A 17,096-nucleotide genomic window follows, 5' to 3' on the forward strand; every position below is an offset into this window, starting at 1 on the left:
CTTTAGCCGAAATGCAGTTTCCACAAGTAAAACAAACGCTGACACGTTTTCTGTGGAGTTTTTATCAGTTTTCGAAATAATATTTAGCAACTTTAAAATGGATGCCGGGTTCTGCGGCGCGCGCTCTCTTATCCGGCCGATCGACCCTTATCGCTTATTGGGCAGACAGGCGCTGCTGTAGGCCGCGCGCTCCTCCCTCTGTACACCCCGGCAGCTTTGCTTTCCTATCACACTGCGCTTCTCAAGGTACCATATTTTGTACTTCATCTTTAAAATGGATGCCGGGTTCTGCGGCGCGCGCTCTCTTATCCGGCCGATTAACCCTTATCGCTTATTGGGCAGACAGGCACTGCTGTAGGCCGCGCGCTGCTCCCTCGGTGCACTCCGGCTGCTTTGCTTTCCTATCACACTGCGCTTCTCAAGGTCACATATTTTGTCACATTCAACCTTGCGTGTCAGCAAATATTTTCGCTTAGGAGAAACCTTTGTGGTAAGCAGTGAAGGATGTGAATTCTAATAGTGAACGGAGGCTGTCTGTAACAATCTGGAAGCTGTCCCCGAGATAAAGAAAACTTTTATTGAAAATGTATCTCAGGACGCAAGAGTGTTTTTAATGTGCACTTGAACGTTTGTGTTTAGAACTGATCTCGCTTCATTGCCTTTCCAGATTTTTATATAATAGGTTTTTTCCTTTGCATATTCTTATTCTTTATAAATTGTTTAATGCAGCAACAGCAAAAAGTGTGAAATACCCAAAAGCAAACAAATCACAGGTTTTCATGTTAAGAACATATATATTCAATACTGTGTATGTTGGGCTGTGTGCGTGTGTGTATGTGTGTGTGTGTGTATGTGTGTGGATGTGTGTGTGTATGTGTGTGTGTGTGTGTCTCTGTGTGTGGCTCGCTGTGTGTGTGTGGCTCTCTGTGTGTGTGTATGTGTGTGGCTCTGTTTGTGTGTGGCTCTGTGTGTGTGTGGCTCTCTGTGTGTTTGTGTGGCTCTGTGTGTGTGTGTGTGTGGCTCTGTGTGTGTGTGTGTGGCTCTCTGTGTGTGTGTCTCTCTGTGAGTGTGTGGCTCTGTGTGTGTGTGTGTGTGTGTTGGGCTCTGTGTGTGTGGCTCTGTCTGTGTGTGTGTGTTGGGCTCTGTGTGAGTGACTCTGTCTGTGTGTGTGTGTGTGTGTGTGTGTGCGTTTTGGGCTCTGTGTGTGTGGCTCTGTCTGTGTGTGTGTTGGGCTCTGTGTGTGTGGCTCTGTCTGTGTGTGTGTGGCTCTGTCTGTGTGTGTGTGTGGCTCTGTCTGTGTGTGGCTGTGGCTCTGTGTGTGTGTGTGGGTGCAAATGCAATAGGTCTCGCATTTGCGAAAGATTAAGCTATTGGCATTGTAAATGACAATGCCATTTATTTATGTTTTAAAAACCAACACATGAATAAAAATAATGTCATGAGCAATACCAATAGCTCTAACTTTAACAATGCCGAGACCATTGCATTGTAAATGCTTGTTTACACTGCAAAAAGCAGTGGGGCGACGCTCCTCCGCCTTACGCTAGGAGCAGCCTCTGGCGTAAAGTGAGAGACATGACTATAATGGGCATGTTGCTTGGATTGAACCTTTGTTTCCTTTACTGAGTTTTGATGAGGGAAGATGGTTTGTTGAAGTTCTGATATCATATGTTTGGGCAGCTGGAGAAAATAAAGTGGAGAAAGTGAAGCATAATCCTGTCCTCCGGCCCTAACATAGAATATTATATTGCTCGTTGCATTTAATTTTTCTTGCTCATTCTTTTTTATGAAGCTTGCTGTGAATCTTTAAGTTCTATATTTCGTAACTGTATTTTGTATTTGGTTGCTATGGAGCAGAGAATTATTGAAACCAGTGTTCCTCTGGAATCCTCTGTCTGGGGAGTGTGGTGGACGCTTAGTCACAGCTCTCTCACTTGAAGACCTTAATGTCTCCTTGTCTATTTTTCTCAGTGCACTTTCCTAAATGAGGCCACCATTTGTTTTTTTCTGTTTTGCTTCTGTAGTTTCTTCCAGTTCTTGCTAGTGTTATAACATGAAGGAACCTCTGTGTGCAAGTATAAGACACCCCACTCTGGGTATATTACATGCAGCTTCTTAAATAATACTTGAACTTACTCCCCTGGTAAACATGCCTCACTAAGAGTATCACTTTTTCCTCCTAAACCTCTCGTCCGAGTATGGGTCAACTGCTAGATTGTGACATGCCAGACATTTTGTCGACTTACTTCGTACTGGAGAGGTGAGCAAGAGAGGCGTGTTGTATATGAAGGACTAAGTCAGAGTGCAAAATGGTCTAAAGATCCCACACTGGTGATTTATTTCGGTGTCAAAATATGTGTGGTTTAAATCCCTTGAGAACATGGTTTCTTAAATATTCTTTGTGTAATGTTGCCTGCTTTCACCCAAATGATGACACTACACCTGTTGGGGGTACGAGGGTATTTATTTAAGTTGTCATCAAATTGAGAGCGCCGAGCCGATATGCAGCTTGCTCGGCATTCGCGCCGCACTCTCGCGCATGCGCACCGCTGTCCAAAATGGCGCCCGCCGCTATTGCGTCATCACGCAATGCGGGCCTCTAGACCGCAAACACTACATATCTCCCCCTTTTATACACTTGAATAAACTTCAGAACTTACGGTCCATCACCCATCTCAAAGTCTCGGAATCGGGAAGGTCTCACCACTGCCCTTCCTCCGCGGGTATACCTTACCGGGGTGGCAAGGGTATCTCTCACCAAAGTCTCCTCGGTGCCTTCCCCTCGGTTGGGCTCGGTTGGGCTCCCCCCCGATCTCCTTTCTCTCTCCTCCACTTCCACCTCCGGGGTGGTCCGATTGTCCTGTGCTTCGCTCAGTTCTCCATCTTCCATATCCGCACCCAAGTTAGAGAATTCAGCTCTGTTGTTGGGTCTAGTCGTTACTCCCTGTTCCGGCTCATCTTGACTCCACCGAAGTACTTTGTTGCACCTCGCCATGCGGTCTTGGGACCACACATTGCCGTCACTCAGTAAGGCCGCTCGATCATACACCTCCTTGACCTGGAGCGGTTTACTGTACTTGCTGTCTCCTTTCCTTTGCATCACCGCCAATTTGACTCTTACCCATTCGCCTTCTTCTAACCCAGTCTCTTTCACATTTTCTTCGTGCATTGTAGTACTTGGTGTATACTGCTTGTGCTCTCTCCAGGTTTGCTTGCACCACTGCTGGAGACCATTTGCTAGTTATTGTTTTCTCCTTCCACATTCTATTGTCTCTTGTGAAGGGATCTCTGCCTCGTAGGATTTGGAACGGACTGTACCCTATGCCCGTGGGGGTGATTCTGTACGCCCATATCATTTGGCCGATCTCCTTTTCCCAGTCCTTGCCACATGAAATCGCCGCTTGCACTGATCCCATTTCCACCCGGTTAAAGCGTTCCACCAGTCCGTTAGCTGCCGGGTGATATATAGCAGTGTGCTTGGAGAGGATACTATTCCTTTCCATGAACTTGGTCCATCTTTCTGAGGTAAATTGAGGGCCATTGTCACTCAATATCGCCTTAGGGATACCTTCTCTTACAAATGTGTCATCTAAAAACTTCAGAATTGTATCCGTGTCCATCACCTCTTCTACTCTCACTTCTGGCCATTTGGAGTATCTGTCTATGAGGACACACGCATACTTCGGTGTTCCTTGACTGTCTAAGATTGGGCCTAAAATGTCGATGGACAACTCCTCCCACGGGTTCCTCGGGGAGTCAAACTGTCCAAGCGCCGGTCTCAAAGGTTTGAGCGTCTTGTCCGCCCCTTGGCACTGAGTGCACTCTCTGATGTATCGTTCCGCTTGCATGTCCATACCTGGCCACCAGTACCCCTGTTTTGTTCTTAACTTTGTCTTGCCAATTCCTAGGTGCCCTTCGTGGAGTATTGCCAGCAGCCTGGGAAATATTCCTGAGGGAGGGATAACCTTGTCTCCCCTGTATGCGAACACTCCCTCATCATCTACTGAGAGCTCCTCCCTGACTTCGTAGTACCTCCGTAGATCCTCATTGAGATGTGTCTTCTCTGGCCAGCCCTTCACAATGCATTCCTTCACTTTCCGTATGACTTGATCTTCCTCATAGGCTGTTTCCCATTCTTGCCTGCTAATGACTCTTTCCTGGTCCTCCATTAGGACTACCATTTCTTCTACCCCTTCTTTGTCTTCTTCTTCTGGTTCCATGGCCGCCGTTCTGCTCAAGTAGTCCGCCACTTTGTTGCGACTGCCTGGAATGTACTCAACATCATATCTGAATTCCAATAGTTTCAAAGTCATTTTTGCGATTCTGGGTGTGGCGCTGACATGTCCACTGGAGGTGAGCACCTTCACCAACGGCTTGTGGTCCGTTTTTAGTTGAAATCGCGTCCCCCACAGGAACTGGTGGAATCTTGTCATCGCCCACACCACCGCCAGCATCTCTTTCTCGATGACACTGAACTTCCTCTCAGTGTTGCTCAATGTGCGGGAAGCACAGCTCAATGTTTCCACCACACCGTGACCTCTGTCTTGCATCAAGACGGCACCGAGGCCCTTGTCGCTGGCGTCCGTTGTGAGTACCGTCCTGCCTTGGGGGTCATAGCCTTGCAAGGGTACGGCACCCACGATGTCCATCTTGACGCTCTCGAATTCCTCCTGCGCCTCTGCCGACCAGCTGAACGTAGCTTTCTCTCCAGTTAGCTGCCTCATGTGGTGGGTTTTCGTTGCAAAATGCTGGACAAACTTACTATAGTATTCTGCCATGCCCAAAAAGGACCTGACTTCTTCCTTGCTGGTGGGGGGTGGTGCATCACATATCGCCTTCACATTCTCAGCCTTGGGTGTGATCCCTTGTACTCCGATTTCATGCCCCAAGTAAGTTACAAACTCCATTCCTAGGCGGCATTTGTCCCATTCTGCGGTCAGGCCTTTTATCTCCAGCACGTCTAGCACTTTGGTGAGTTTGGCATCATGGTCTATTCTGTCTCGCCCCATGATCAGGATATCATCCTGAAAATACTGGATGCCGTCCATGTCCTTGAACAACTGGTGCATCAGTTTTTGAAACACCGCCGCTGCTGAAGCCAGTCCAAAGGGCATGCAGCGAAATTGGTAGCACCCGAAGGGGGTGATGAAGGACTTCAACCTCCTGCTCTCCTGGTGTAGGGCTATTTGGTGGTATGCTGAGGTCAAGTCAATGGTGGAATACCACTTTATACCTCTTGTCTTGGCGAGCATTTCCTCGATTCTTGGTAATGGGAATTTCTCTACTACGATGTTTTTGTTTAATTCCCGCAGGTCTACAAATAGCCTGACCTTTCCGCTGGGTTTCATCACCACAACCAGTGGTGCTAGCCATTCGGCGCACGTGATCGGCTCTATGATGCCTTTTTCTTCCAGCTCTTGGAGTTCCACTTGCACCGCCTCTCTCACCGCCAGGGGCACATTCCTCACCTTGTGGGCCACTGGCACTGCTCCTGCCTTGAGTATGATTTTGTGTGCAAACTTCTCCAACTTGCCCACTTTGCCTCCAAACACTTTCGGGTACTCCTTCTTCCACCTATCCATGTCGGGCCACCCTTCCGGTTCAGTGAGTAGGATCTGGACTTTTCCTCCTGGGTCCAGTTTTATTCCCAGGTCACCCTGGTCCAGCCATCGGTGGCCCTTTTTCGGAGACGTATAGTTTGCAGATGGCACTCCGTCCTCTGAATTCGAACTTTAGCGGTCTAAACCCTACCATGGGTATGCGGTCTCCATTATACGTGACAGGCCTTATGTCCAGTTTTTCCAGCTCGGGGCCCACGTGAGGTTTGAACGTTTCGTTCCATACTGCCCTCTGGACTATGGTGTATGGCGAGCCCGTGTCTGCTACAATGTTGATTGGCACTCCGCCAATTGTCATGTCCAGTACCGGTTTGCTTGATCTGTTAGTGTCTACGCATAGTATTTCATCATAGATGCAAAGAACGGTGTCCTCCTCCTCACGGTCGATATCCTCAGGATCTTCTTGTCCATGGTCCACATACCGTACCATGCCTCTGGCTGACTTCTTGCGGCACACCTTCTCATAATGCCCAACGATCCCACAGAACAGACATTTGGCGCGAAACGCTGGGCACTTCCTGTCGTGGGCCTCGTGCGTCATGCTCCCGCAGCGGTAGCAATTTTTCTTACCGCTTCCCGTCTGTCGGCTAGGAGGGCCGGGATTTCACTGCCACCTTTGCGGTCCTTTCTGCGGGGTGCCTTTTTGTCTGTTGTCTCTTCGGTGTTCATCTTCCTCTATCCTGTTCACCAGGGGTCTAGCCACAGTCTCTTTCTGTTAAGACACAGAACGGTGTACGTGGATCGACAGCGCAGCCAGGACCCTCCCGAACTACAAGCCCCGGAGCCAACACGCCGGGAACTACATTTCCCAGCATCCTGTGCGCGGCGCATGCGCACAGCAACCAGGCGGAAGTAATGGCATAAAGCCGACCGAAGGAGCCGAGGCAGACGTCGGATATTCCGGGAACACAGCTGGACGCTGTGCAACAACCGAGGTGAGCCACAGACCCGAGGAACGTCTCCTTGTCGAGACAACAGCGCACTTGACCTTGTCCCTGCAACCAAGTGATACACGCACTTGAACTGAGCGAAGCCTTGTCCCAGACGCCAGTCCACGCTCGAGGGTTTCGAGCGCTTAGAACTGCGTGAAGCTTTGTCCCCGATGCCAGTCCCCGCTCGAGGGTATTGAGCGCTAAGAATAGCGCGAAGCTACGCTTCTAACCCCAGTCCCCGCTCGAGGGTATCGAGCGCCAAGAACAGCGCGAAGCTACGCTTCTAACCCCAGTCCCCGCTCGAGGGTATCGAGCGCTAAGAATAGCGCGAAGCTACGCTTCTAACCCCAGTCCCCGCTCGAGGGTTTCGAGCCTGTTGAGAAGCGCAAAGCAGCGCTTCAAACCCAGTCCCCGCTCGAGGGTTTGCAAGACGTTTGAATACAAGCCCTAAGGGGCCAGCTGAGCTTCAGTCCCCGCTCGAGGGTTATCGAGCGCACTGAACCAGCGCCTAGGCAAACCAAGACCCTCTATCCCCGTTCGAGGGTTACTGAACAAGTGGGATTAGACAGACAGTTTATCTTTGCTTTCCGGTCACGCTTGAGGAATCAGAGCTGGCTAAGAACCTTTACTTTTCTATACTTTACGTTGCCCTCCGTTGGATGGTGTCGGGACCGACATCAATGCGGAGGACGAATTAACCAGGACGCGGTGTTCTCACCCTCTAACTCGAGTGGCATTGCCGGCCACTTCTTAGCACGGTGTCCTCTGTTGGGGAATGCCGGGACCGGCATTCGTGCAGAGGACGGTTGGACAAAGAGGAGTGTAGCCCACTGACTTATTGCTGGCTGTATTACGTGGTCTCTACTCGTGTGAATAAACAGGGTTTTGCCCATAAAACACAAGCCTGTTTGTGTCTGTACTGATCGGTAAGGTCTTAGAGTTCTACCTTCTCAACCTCGGGGTCTCAGGGGATTACACTTTCTTTGCTGCCTCCGCACATCGTCGTGCTAGCTCCGCCTTCTTCACTGTCGCCATGACCTCCTTGAGTGTAACGTCGCCACTGGACCATAATTTCTCTTGTACGGCCTTGCTTGTGGTGTGCATCACGATCTGATCCTTGATAAACTCGTCCTGAAATGCATCATACTTGCACGTAGACGCTAGTTTTCTTAGTGCCGCCACATACTCTTCCACCGATTCTCCTGCTTCTTGCTTCCTTGGTTGAAAATTGAATCGGTCGATTGAGACACATACTGCTGGTCGGTAGTGTTCGTTCAACTCTTCGATTGCGTGGGCATATACGTCGTTGTCGGTGGTTGCTCTTTGCTTGGGAACCAGGTTTTTAAACACTCTGAGCCCCTCCGGGCCTAAGTTGTGGAGCAGTATTCTTCTCTTCCTCTTACTTGTGAACTTTTCTTCATTTTCGTCTTCCAACACCTCTATGAAGTTGTCTATATAGTCTCTCCAGTCCTCCCATCTCATCAGGGGCTCTCCCGGCTTGGGCAGGAACGGGACGGGCGCCGTCGCTGAAGATGCCTGTGCGCACATGTTTTCGCGCTTTATCGTTGGCGCGGTTGTTGGCGTGGTTTCACCTGGCCCTTTGGGGCTCCCTGGCGCTCCGTCTTCCTTCTGCTCCTTGTGGCGAAGCTGGGGGCTCTTCGTCTCTACCCCTTCGCTTTCCTCTAGGGTCGCCAGCGCTCTGTCTCTTGGCCTCTGCGATGACAGTGGGGGCTATAAGGTTTTGCGCCCTTTCACGTGTTCCTTCTGGTCCCACTGTGTGCTGGTTGGCACTCACTGTGTGTGCTGGGGGGCTCTGCCGCGCTCTCCAGGTCTAAGCCTTTCCACTTCCACTGTGGTGCTGGTTCTCCCTCTGTGCCGTGGTTTGCTTTGGTTGGGTTCAGTAATCAGTGGTTCTTTTCATTTTCGTTTGTTTACTGATTACTTCTTCAGATCCCGACCTCCGTCGCCATTGTAATGTTGCCTGCTTTCCCCCAAATGATGACACTACACCTGTTGGGGGTACGAGGGTATTTATTTAAGTTGTCATCAAATTGAGAGCGCCGAGCCGATATGCAGCTTGCTCGGCATTCGCGCCGCACTCTCGCGCATGCGCATCGCTGTCCAAAATGGCGGCCACCGCTATTGCGTCATCAGGCAATGCGGGCCGCTAGACCGCAAACACTACACTTTGATCTGTAGAGAAGCCTAATATGATCTCTTGTCTTGATTTACAGTGCTTATTTGCAAAACTAGTGTAAAAGAGAGTTTTGATTCCTGCTAACAGAGATGACAGGTATTGGAGTCAAGTTACAGGACAGACCTTTCTGTGTAAATAAGCTGTGTAGATCCTTCACATAGTTTGATTGGAAGAACGAGGGGCCATAGTAGATTGTGATCACTCGTACTGAGGTAAAGGATTTAATTCAGTAAGTGAAAACCTGTTTGCCTATATCTTTAAAAGAATAACATATTTTCTTTTTTGCGTGTAAAAATGGGGAATTACACAGGAGGCACCAAAAGCTTCAACCATGTTTGTGATGAGCGCATCTTACGTAAACGTTTGAAAACTATTGTTAAGTCGGAGTTCACAACATTAAAATATATTTGTTGCTGTATGAAACATTTTCTTGAGATTGGCTTTTAAATAAAGTGTTTAATTTGTGCCGGCACTTATTTAACCAGGCCGGGTCTATACGATTTTTCTCTGAGTCCTGACCCGGTAATTATTAAAAATAAATTCCTGCGCTGCTCTCCTTCTGTGGCTGCCTGGTACGTCCTCAGAAGTCCCACCCTGGTCCAGGCATATTGAAGGAGTGCCGTCATCACGTTAGTGATGTCACGTCGCACCTGATTTTCACGGAACATTGGTTTATTTCCGGCCGTTGGAGAATGGCTGAGAGCGGGCCTTTGGCTGAACTGGGACGGCACCCCAGGCTGGAAGTGTGCAGGACAGCAGAAGTGAATATGTACGAACGCCCGCTATCAATACAGGTATTATTTTAATTGATAGATTTTACTTGCTTCGAAAAAACAAGAGCCGCTCAAAAAATAAATATCCGGCAATGGACCGGCATTAAGGCACGTTCTTTTAATCTCCTGTCTCCCGTGCTGACTGGGCCTGTGCTTCAATTTTAGGGACTTGTCAAATCCGGAGTACGGTTGCCAGAGGATTCGTTTGTATCTCATCAATAGATTTTGTTTGCCAATTGCTTTTCTTGAATGATGCATTTTCAAAGTTTTTTTTGGTCTCCTGAAAGAAAACATGTTTTGAGATCATTTGAAGAAAGATGATGTGGTTATGTGATCTGAAGATGTATGAACTTTGCTTTGGGATTTCTATAGAGAATGTCATACAACATTAGAGTGCTAAATTAGGATTGGTGGGTGTTGTATGCAGAAGGTGATACGTTCTCTAAATATGCAGAAGTGGGAACTCAATGCTATGAGATACATACAAGGAACTATCGAAGATGGATTACCCGGGGATCTTTTGTTTGAGACTTGTGGGAAAAGAGCAATGTTGTAGACCCAAAATCGCGTGGTAACATCTCATATTCTAAAGAACACAGTAAGTATGTTGAAGCCCCTCAGTCAGTCACTTTTGGCTGTGGAAGATTAGAAAGGTTTGTGCATGGCAACGAGCCATTGCTGTCGCACACTGATCTAAAAGGTTTTTCGAATTTACTTGTGGGTCCTTTACTTACGGTTGCAATGGGTGTGAATTTTAAAACAAGTCTACATTTGGAAGAATGAAGTAAAACATTGCATCCTCTCGTTAATGCCAATAATGTTGTGTACTCCTAAATGCTTATTTGTTGAGACTAATTTTCTACTTTGCAGGTGAGCAGTGCTGCACCAGATCATAACTGTCTAGGTATTCAAAAAGGTCCAATTAAAAAAGCTAATTTTGACGGGTGGAAGCCCGCACCAGGTAGGTTCGCATAAATGTTAAAATGTGAAAACATTCAAAAGAAAAAGAAAACCAATTAGGACTTTATATTAGCTTCCAGAATTGTGTTTCATAATAGCTTCATTTAAATTGGAATCTTAGCAGCATTTGTTGATAAGGAGGAAAAAAAGAGAATGACTTAACTAAAAACTGAATACATGTTCTCTCTCTGTTCCCCTTAAATTTGCCTTTATTTGTCTGATTTATTTTTGTCTGAAATTCCTATTGATTTTTGACAGAATTATGTATATCGCACTTCACACATGAATTAAATGTACACTAGTATGGACATGTTATATATAGCTTGGCACTCTTCTTGTGAAGTTTTGTGGCTTTTTCGGTAACTTTTGTGTCTTTACAATGTAATAAGTCTTCCCTTTCTGCCTTCTGATGTATGATAAGCAGAATAAACCGGTATTGTATAATGAGCCTCTTTTTCATAATCTTTGGGTAGCCTGCCACCTATTGACAAGACCGGTAAAATAGTATCTGTGTACTTAGTTCTCCACATTACTTATGACGAAACTCACCCATGGCACCTCCCTTGTGTGAATGCCTAACCTCAGCTGTTCCCTTTCCCCTAGGTGAGCACTGGAACAAACTTACAGGGCGTATCTCAGACAATAATGTTGGAGAGGTGGGGTGGCAGCAAGACTGAAATTTCCAAACAAGATACAAGGTATACCCAACGAAAAAGGTCAGGGGGTAGGCTGGAGTAGCATGGCGGCGTAATAGGTGAAGTTAGGGGCAATTGTTTGGAGTTATTGTATAATATATATTTGATGTATTTGTGAAGTGCAATGAACTGTGTGTCTTAGACTGAATTTTACCGCCACAGGGGCAGCGTTCTTTTCCAGCCCCTTTTAGCGCAGTCATAGAATGTGGAAGTAATAATCAAAGATGTTGGACATATCTGCCAAATGGCAACATGACATGTGTGACCCTCTAAGCTAGTGCTGTCTTCGTCTTGTTGTATTTGCTGCGTTAAATGGGTATGGCCAGATGTGGGTCCCTTGCTCGCCGTGCCACTGGATTCAAGCTAGCCTGGTTGATGAGGTGTGATACCCCGCAACTGGTCCCAGGTTGCTTACTTCCAGTCCAGGGTGGGCCAAGCCCGGCAGTTCAGGCTGTAGTGTTCCCATGGGGAGCAGGTAAAGAGTGATTTGGATATGGCTGCGTCCAAACTGGGTTGTCATCAGGGCTCAAGTCCTAAAAAAAAAGAAGGGGGGGGGAAGAGACTCTCCAAGTTAGGTGGTGTCACAGGAAGTGACATCACAGCAGGAAGTGACATCGCGGCAGGTAGTACGATGGTAAAGTACCTATGCTTCACGGGAGGGTTGAACAAGATTGGAAAGTCGAGACACAAGTACTGACCACACATCTTACTCTAAAGATTTGTGTTGCTTTCTCCATCATGTGCTTTCTTCACCTGAACACCCCTGCACTGTGTTGCGCTCTCTCCTGTGTGCTTTCCCTTGCAAATCCCTGTATTGCTCATTTCTCCCCTGATACTGTATTTCTCTACCTCTTGTGCGCTTCTTTCCCCTTTAAACCTTCCTTGCCCCATGATCTCTGTTCCTCCCTGTCCGATCTATGCTTCTACCCCAGGAAGATGCTCCGTCTGCTCTGTGTTTCCCTCTTCCTCATGTACTTCCCCCTGCAAACTCCCTTTATGCTTTGTGTTACTCTCTACCCCCTCGGTGTGCTTCTCCACCCTGAAAACAACCCCAGCCCGCACTCCTTGACACCCTCTTCCTTTTGTGGTTCCCCCAAAACCTGGACAACAACCGTCCCTGCTCCGTGTTGATCTCTCCTTCCGGTGCCTCCCTCACCTAACCACCTAACCCCCGAAACCGCATTGGCAAAACCCGTAGCCCAAAAAGCGAGACCTATTGGCTGATCAGACCCTAGTTCCTTGGCAACACGTGTCCATGTTGTACAAAAAGGGGTGGTGATGGACGGAGCATCTGAACCAATCAAACACTCACACCCAGTCAACAGATCTGGGTTTAATCCATCACCGTTCTTTAGCCCACTCTGCCACCCCAGTTCAGACATGGCCATATGCAAATCAGTCTGACCCTGTGCCTCATGGGAACAGTCCAGCCCGAACTGCCAAGCCATGCCTTCCCTGGACCGGAAACAAGCTTCCAAGGACCGGTTTCTGGCATTACAGCCGTCTTCAGCCCGGCTTGCTTGAATCCAGTGGCAAAGTGAGCAAGGGACTCACGTCTGAGCAAACCCTGGCAACTTATGGCGAACAAAGCGGTTCAAAAGGGGGTGGTGATGGACGGAACATCTGAACCAATCAAACACTCACACCCAGTCAACAGATCTGGGTTTAATCCATCACCGTTCTTTAGCCCACTCTGCCACCCCAGTTCAGACACGGCCATATGCAAATCAGTCTGACCCTGTGCCTCATGGGAACAGTCCAGCCCGAACTGCCAAGCCATGCCTTCCCTGGACCGGAAATAAGCTTCCGAGGACCGGTATCTGGCATTACAATCCGAAACCGGACCCAGCATTTTAGACTCATCACGCAAACTGACACTGATATTGATTAAATACGCCGATATCGATAGGGTGCGCCTACTGACGGAAATAGGAACCATTAATGAGGAGCTGCAATCTTTGGGAGTAACTGAAGAAACGACTAAGTTACGGAAGGAAAAGTTTGGCAGAAGAAAAAATAAAAGAACGGAAGGCCCAAAAGTTCCTCGGAGACAAAAATCACTATGAACTAGGGCAAATCTTCACGTTCGCCGAGAAGTACAAAGCAATGAGGAATTCACGATCCAAGAATGCAAACAGTACCGTGAGCTGCCACCATAAAAGATCAGGTGCAAACAACAAAGCATCACTTACAGACCAAAGCTCAACAGCAGGAAGCGAATTTGAACCAGAAAACCGTGATTTGAATGTTGGGGCTCCAAAAAACAAACCCTCACCTGGCGAAGAATTGAAATTTTATGCGAGGAAAGGAGACTCCCACTCAGACCGAGGCCCCAAAGAAACGCAACCGGAAATTCGCAAACTTCTAACAGGGCCAAGGCGCAAAGCCAACAGAAAATATAGGAGGAAACTACAAAAAGAAGGGGAGAGGGTATTGGAGGAAAAAAAAACACAGTGATTAATTTATCCACAGTCACCCTAACAGCAGAGGATGTCAAAACCTTAAGTCTGGGCCTTTCCTTCTGCCCGGCGAATAATTTTGATTAGGCTAATACCAGGATGGACATTTATAAGGGAGTTCGTAAACTTAAACTCAAAAAGTTTCATACCCCCAAGAACATACAAGAAAGACAAAATGGCAACAGTCATGAAGAAAATCAGTTAAGTAAAGCAACTGATTCCATGATAGATTCTTCCCTTGTCCAGGAATTAGAGGGACTATAGAATGATATACCCAGCCAGGAATCAGGGGCTACCACCCATTCTGAGAGCAACTGAAACAATCTCAGATAAGAGACATTTTACCAACTTCAAACCTAAATCCACCTTTATGCCAATTGCACTATATGACTCCATTGATGTATTTCACGAGGTGGTGATGAATAAAATCAAAAAGCTTAACAAGACCATCAACCTGTCCAAATTACACTATTGCGAGCAAAACCAGAAATTCCACCAATTGATGACGAAACTGAAATCTAAAAAGGATCTGGTTATTCGCAATAGTGATAAAGGGGGCAACATTGTCCTCTGGTCTCAACAGGACTACAAAACAGAGGCTTTCAGTCAACTCAATGATCGAGAATGCTATGCTCGCAGCAACACAACACATTTGAAATCCACCTATCAGACATACCATAACAAGCTGTTTGGGGGGCGGAAAAAGGACCTTATCTGTGAGGAAGAATATAAATTCCTGAAAAAGGATAAACCAACTACACCATCTATATACTTGATTCCTAAGGTCCACAAGAACGCTAAGAAACCACCAGGCCGCACAATTATTACAGCTAGAGAAGGACTATTGGAGAACACTTCTGTTTATGTTGATTTCTTTTTGCAGGATTTTGTTACCGTCATATGTGCGAGATACTAGCGATTTCATAAACAAGATCAAAGACCTTGATTGGTGCCCTGATTATCTGCTAATTGCACTTGATGTTACCGCTCTTTATACGAGTATCCTACACAATGATGACATAAATGCCATTCAGTTTTATTTGTCCCAAAGACCTACACTACATCACCAACACAACGAGCTGCTTATCTCGATGATAGACTTTTGTCTTCGCAATAACATATTCATGTTTAATAACCTCCTCTTTCAACAGATGCGAGGAGTTGCGATGGGGGCCTGCTCCCCCCCCCCCCCAGCTATGCCTGCCTCCATATGGGCTGGTGGGAGGAGCTGGTCCTCAAGGCGGAGTACACCAACACCATGAAACGGAACATAAAAATCTGGCTCCGCATCATAGACTCTCTATTTGTAGTGTGGCAGGGGACTTAAGAACAGGCTGAACAATTGGTTGACCTCATCAATCACAACTCCCTGAATCTGCATTTCTGATAGATACATCTGCCGTGTGGATTCCTCACCTTGTGAATATCCCCCTTGCGCCAGCAACGTTCGGAAATTTTCTTCGTAGTACGCCGACGTGGGCGACGTCACAGGAGCACGGCATCGCGCGCGACTCCGTCTGACGTCACCGACCCTATATCAGGCCCACGCCGGCGTGATGACGTCAGTTCCCTTTTTTCCGCGTCTTCGACGCTAACGGTTTTCGGGATCTTACTGCGATACTTAGTATCTTTCTGTTTATTAATAGACACTGTTTCTCTCTTACGACTTGATTCTTCTCCGAAGATGTCGTCGAGGAAAACAGGCTTTAAGCCGTGTAGGTCTTGTGCCCGCACGATGTCCATCACTGACCCACATAAGGACTGTTTGTGGTGTCTTGGTTCGAGTCACGACGTCAAGAACTGCAATTCCTGTTTTAAGATGAATCCGAAGGCACTTCGAGAACGTGAAGCTAAATTACTTTTAGCTAAGGTAAAACAGGATTCTGGACGTTATTCAAGATCGACGTCACGGAGGTCGAAGTCGAAGCAAAGGTCTCGATCGAAGTCGGTATCGGCGTCGAGATCCAGAGCGGGTTCGAGATCTGGTGAGGATACGAGATCTAAAGAGAAATCGAAATCCAGGGAAAGATCGAGGTCTAGATCTAAATCGGCTTCCGGTCACGCTTCGAGCTCCTCGAGGAGAAAGCATAAGAGGAGGAAGCACAGTTCGAAACATCATTCAGAGAAGGAATCCTCTGACTCGAAGAGAAGGTCTCATAAACATAGTAAGGACTTTGTCTCTCCTTCTCCTGCTTTATCGAAAGAAGGTTCTCCGGCCCCGGAGCCGGAGCCGGATCCGGATCCGATGTCCTCGGAACATGAAGAGGAAGAAGAAGTGATTCCTCAAGAACCGACTCCAGCGGAGACTCCTGCGGATCCGGAAGGTCAGAGTGAGGGTGTGTCGGGGCGACCTCCATTGGATCCGGTGGGTCTGTACCCTCCCTTTCCTGGTCCTGGACAGGATCCCTCGCATTTTTTAAATGCAATGTTCGGAGTATATTCCAGGGCAATGTACCCCACTGGAGCACCTGTTGGTCCCATGGGTCCATTATCATACAATCTGGGTATTCCTCAGTCGTATGCCCCAGCTCCGTTTATGCCATTCATGCCGGCGCCTCTTCCACCATGGCTCGGTACGGCTCCACCGAGGTCTTCGACTCCGCATGCGGCTTCGCCGACTCCGGATCGACCTCGCTGTCGAGATCGAGGTACCACACCTGTTCATGACTCTCGTCCTGCTCCGGCTCCTCGATCGACGTCGGAACCGGCTCCGTCGGAGTCGTTACCGGATCCGTCGACGTCGATTCGATTGGAGTGGTCGAGGCGAAGAGCTCAGCGCCTTCTAGAACAAAAAGATGATGAGAGTTCTGATGTGGAAGAAGGCGAGCTTCCTGATCATGACGATGATTTCGATGAACTTCGGGATGCTAGTGGTCTAGAACTCTCTCCTGAGTGGGTTCTGCCTTCAGCTTCTGATGCTCCATCTAGAGACGTGGCACCCTATCACGTGGTCATTAGGAAGGCTGCTGACCTTCTTAATTTAAAGCTGCCCACAGTGGAGTACAAACCCAACATCCTCACTGAAGTCTTACATTCTCCTTCTTCAATTGTGGAACCTACACTGCCATTTACTGATGCCTTGACGGATCCAATAAAGGAGATTTGGAAGAAGCCCTTATCTGCTCCTGCAGTTTCAAGAGTTATTGCAAGACGCTATAGGGTGGCTCCTGATGACCCTGCATTTCTTTCTACGCATCCATCTCCGGAAAGTCTTGTGGTTCAGGCGGCTTGCTCTAATAGGGCTGCTGGCTCCTTCCCTCAAGTGCCAGCTGACAAAGAGTCTAAAAAATTAGATCTGTCTGCGAAGAAGACTTTCTCTTCTGGGAGCATGGCTCTTAAATCATCAAATGCTACTTGCCTTTTAGGTAGATACGTGCATGCGCTAATGGACTCAGTGAAGCAATTATCATCAAAACTTCCTGAGGATGATAAGAAGAACTTTAATGAGGTTGTCTCTGACAC

General features: G+C 47.7%; 1 protein-coding gene across 4 annotated transcripts in view; it reads left to right on the forward strand.

Annotated features, from left to right (window-relative positions):
• Positions 1 to 9,385: 9,385 nt before the first annotated feature.
• The window catches only part of COPRS (coordinator of PRMT5 and differentiation stimulator), a 302,791-nt gene continuing 295,080 nt past the window's right edge, over positions 9,386 to 17,096 (forward strand). For 3 of the 4 annotated variants that reach the window (XM_078654393.1, XM_078654394.1, XM_078654396.1), the window contains exons 1-2: positions 9,386 to 9,541; positions 10,391 to 10,481. In XM_078654393.1, coding sequence (XP_078510519.1) covers positions 9,440 to 9,541; positions 10,391 to 10,481 — 193 coding nt within the window. In that variant the 5' untranslated portion in view covers positions 9,386 to 9,439. Of the gene's footprint in view, positions 9,542 to 10,390; positions 10,482 to 11,083; positions 11,179 to 17,096 lie in introns of all 4 variants that reach the window. The other variant, XM_078654395.1, reaches the window with a different exon arrangement.

The sequence above is a fragment of the Lissotriton helveticus genome, chromosome 7 (assembly GCF_964261635.1).
Source record: "Lissotriton helveticus chromosome 7, aLisHel1.1, whole genome shotgun sequence".
Classification (NCBI taxonomy): Eukaryota; Metazoa; Chordata; class Amphibia; order Caudata; family Salamandridae; genus Lissotriton; species Lissotriton helveticus.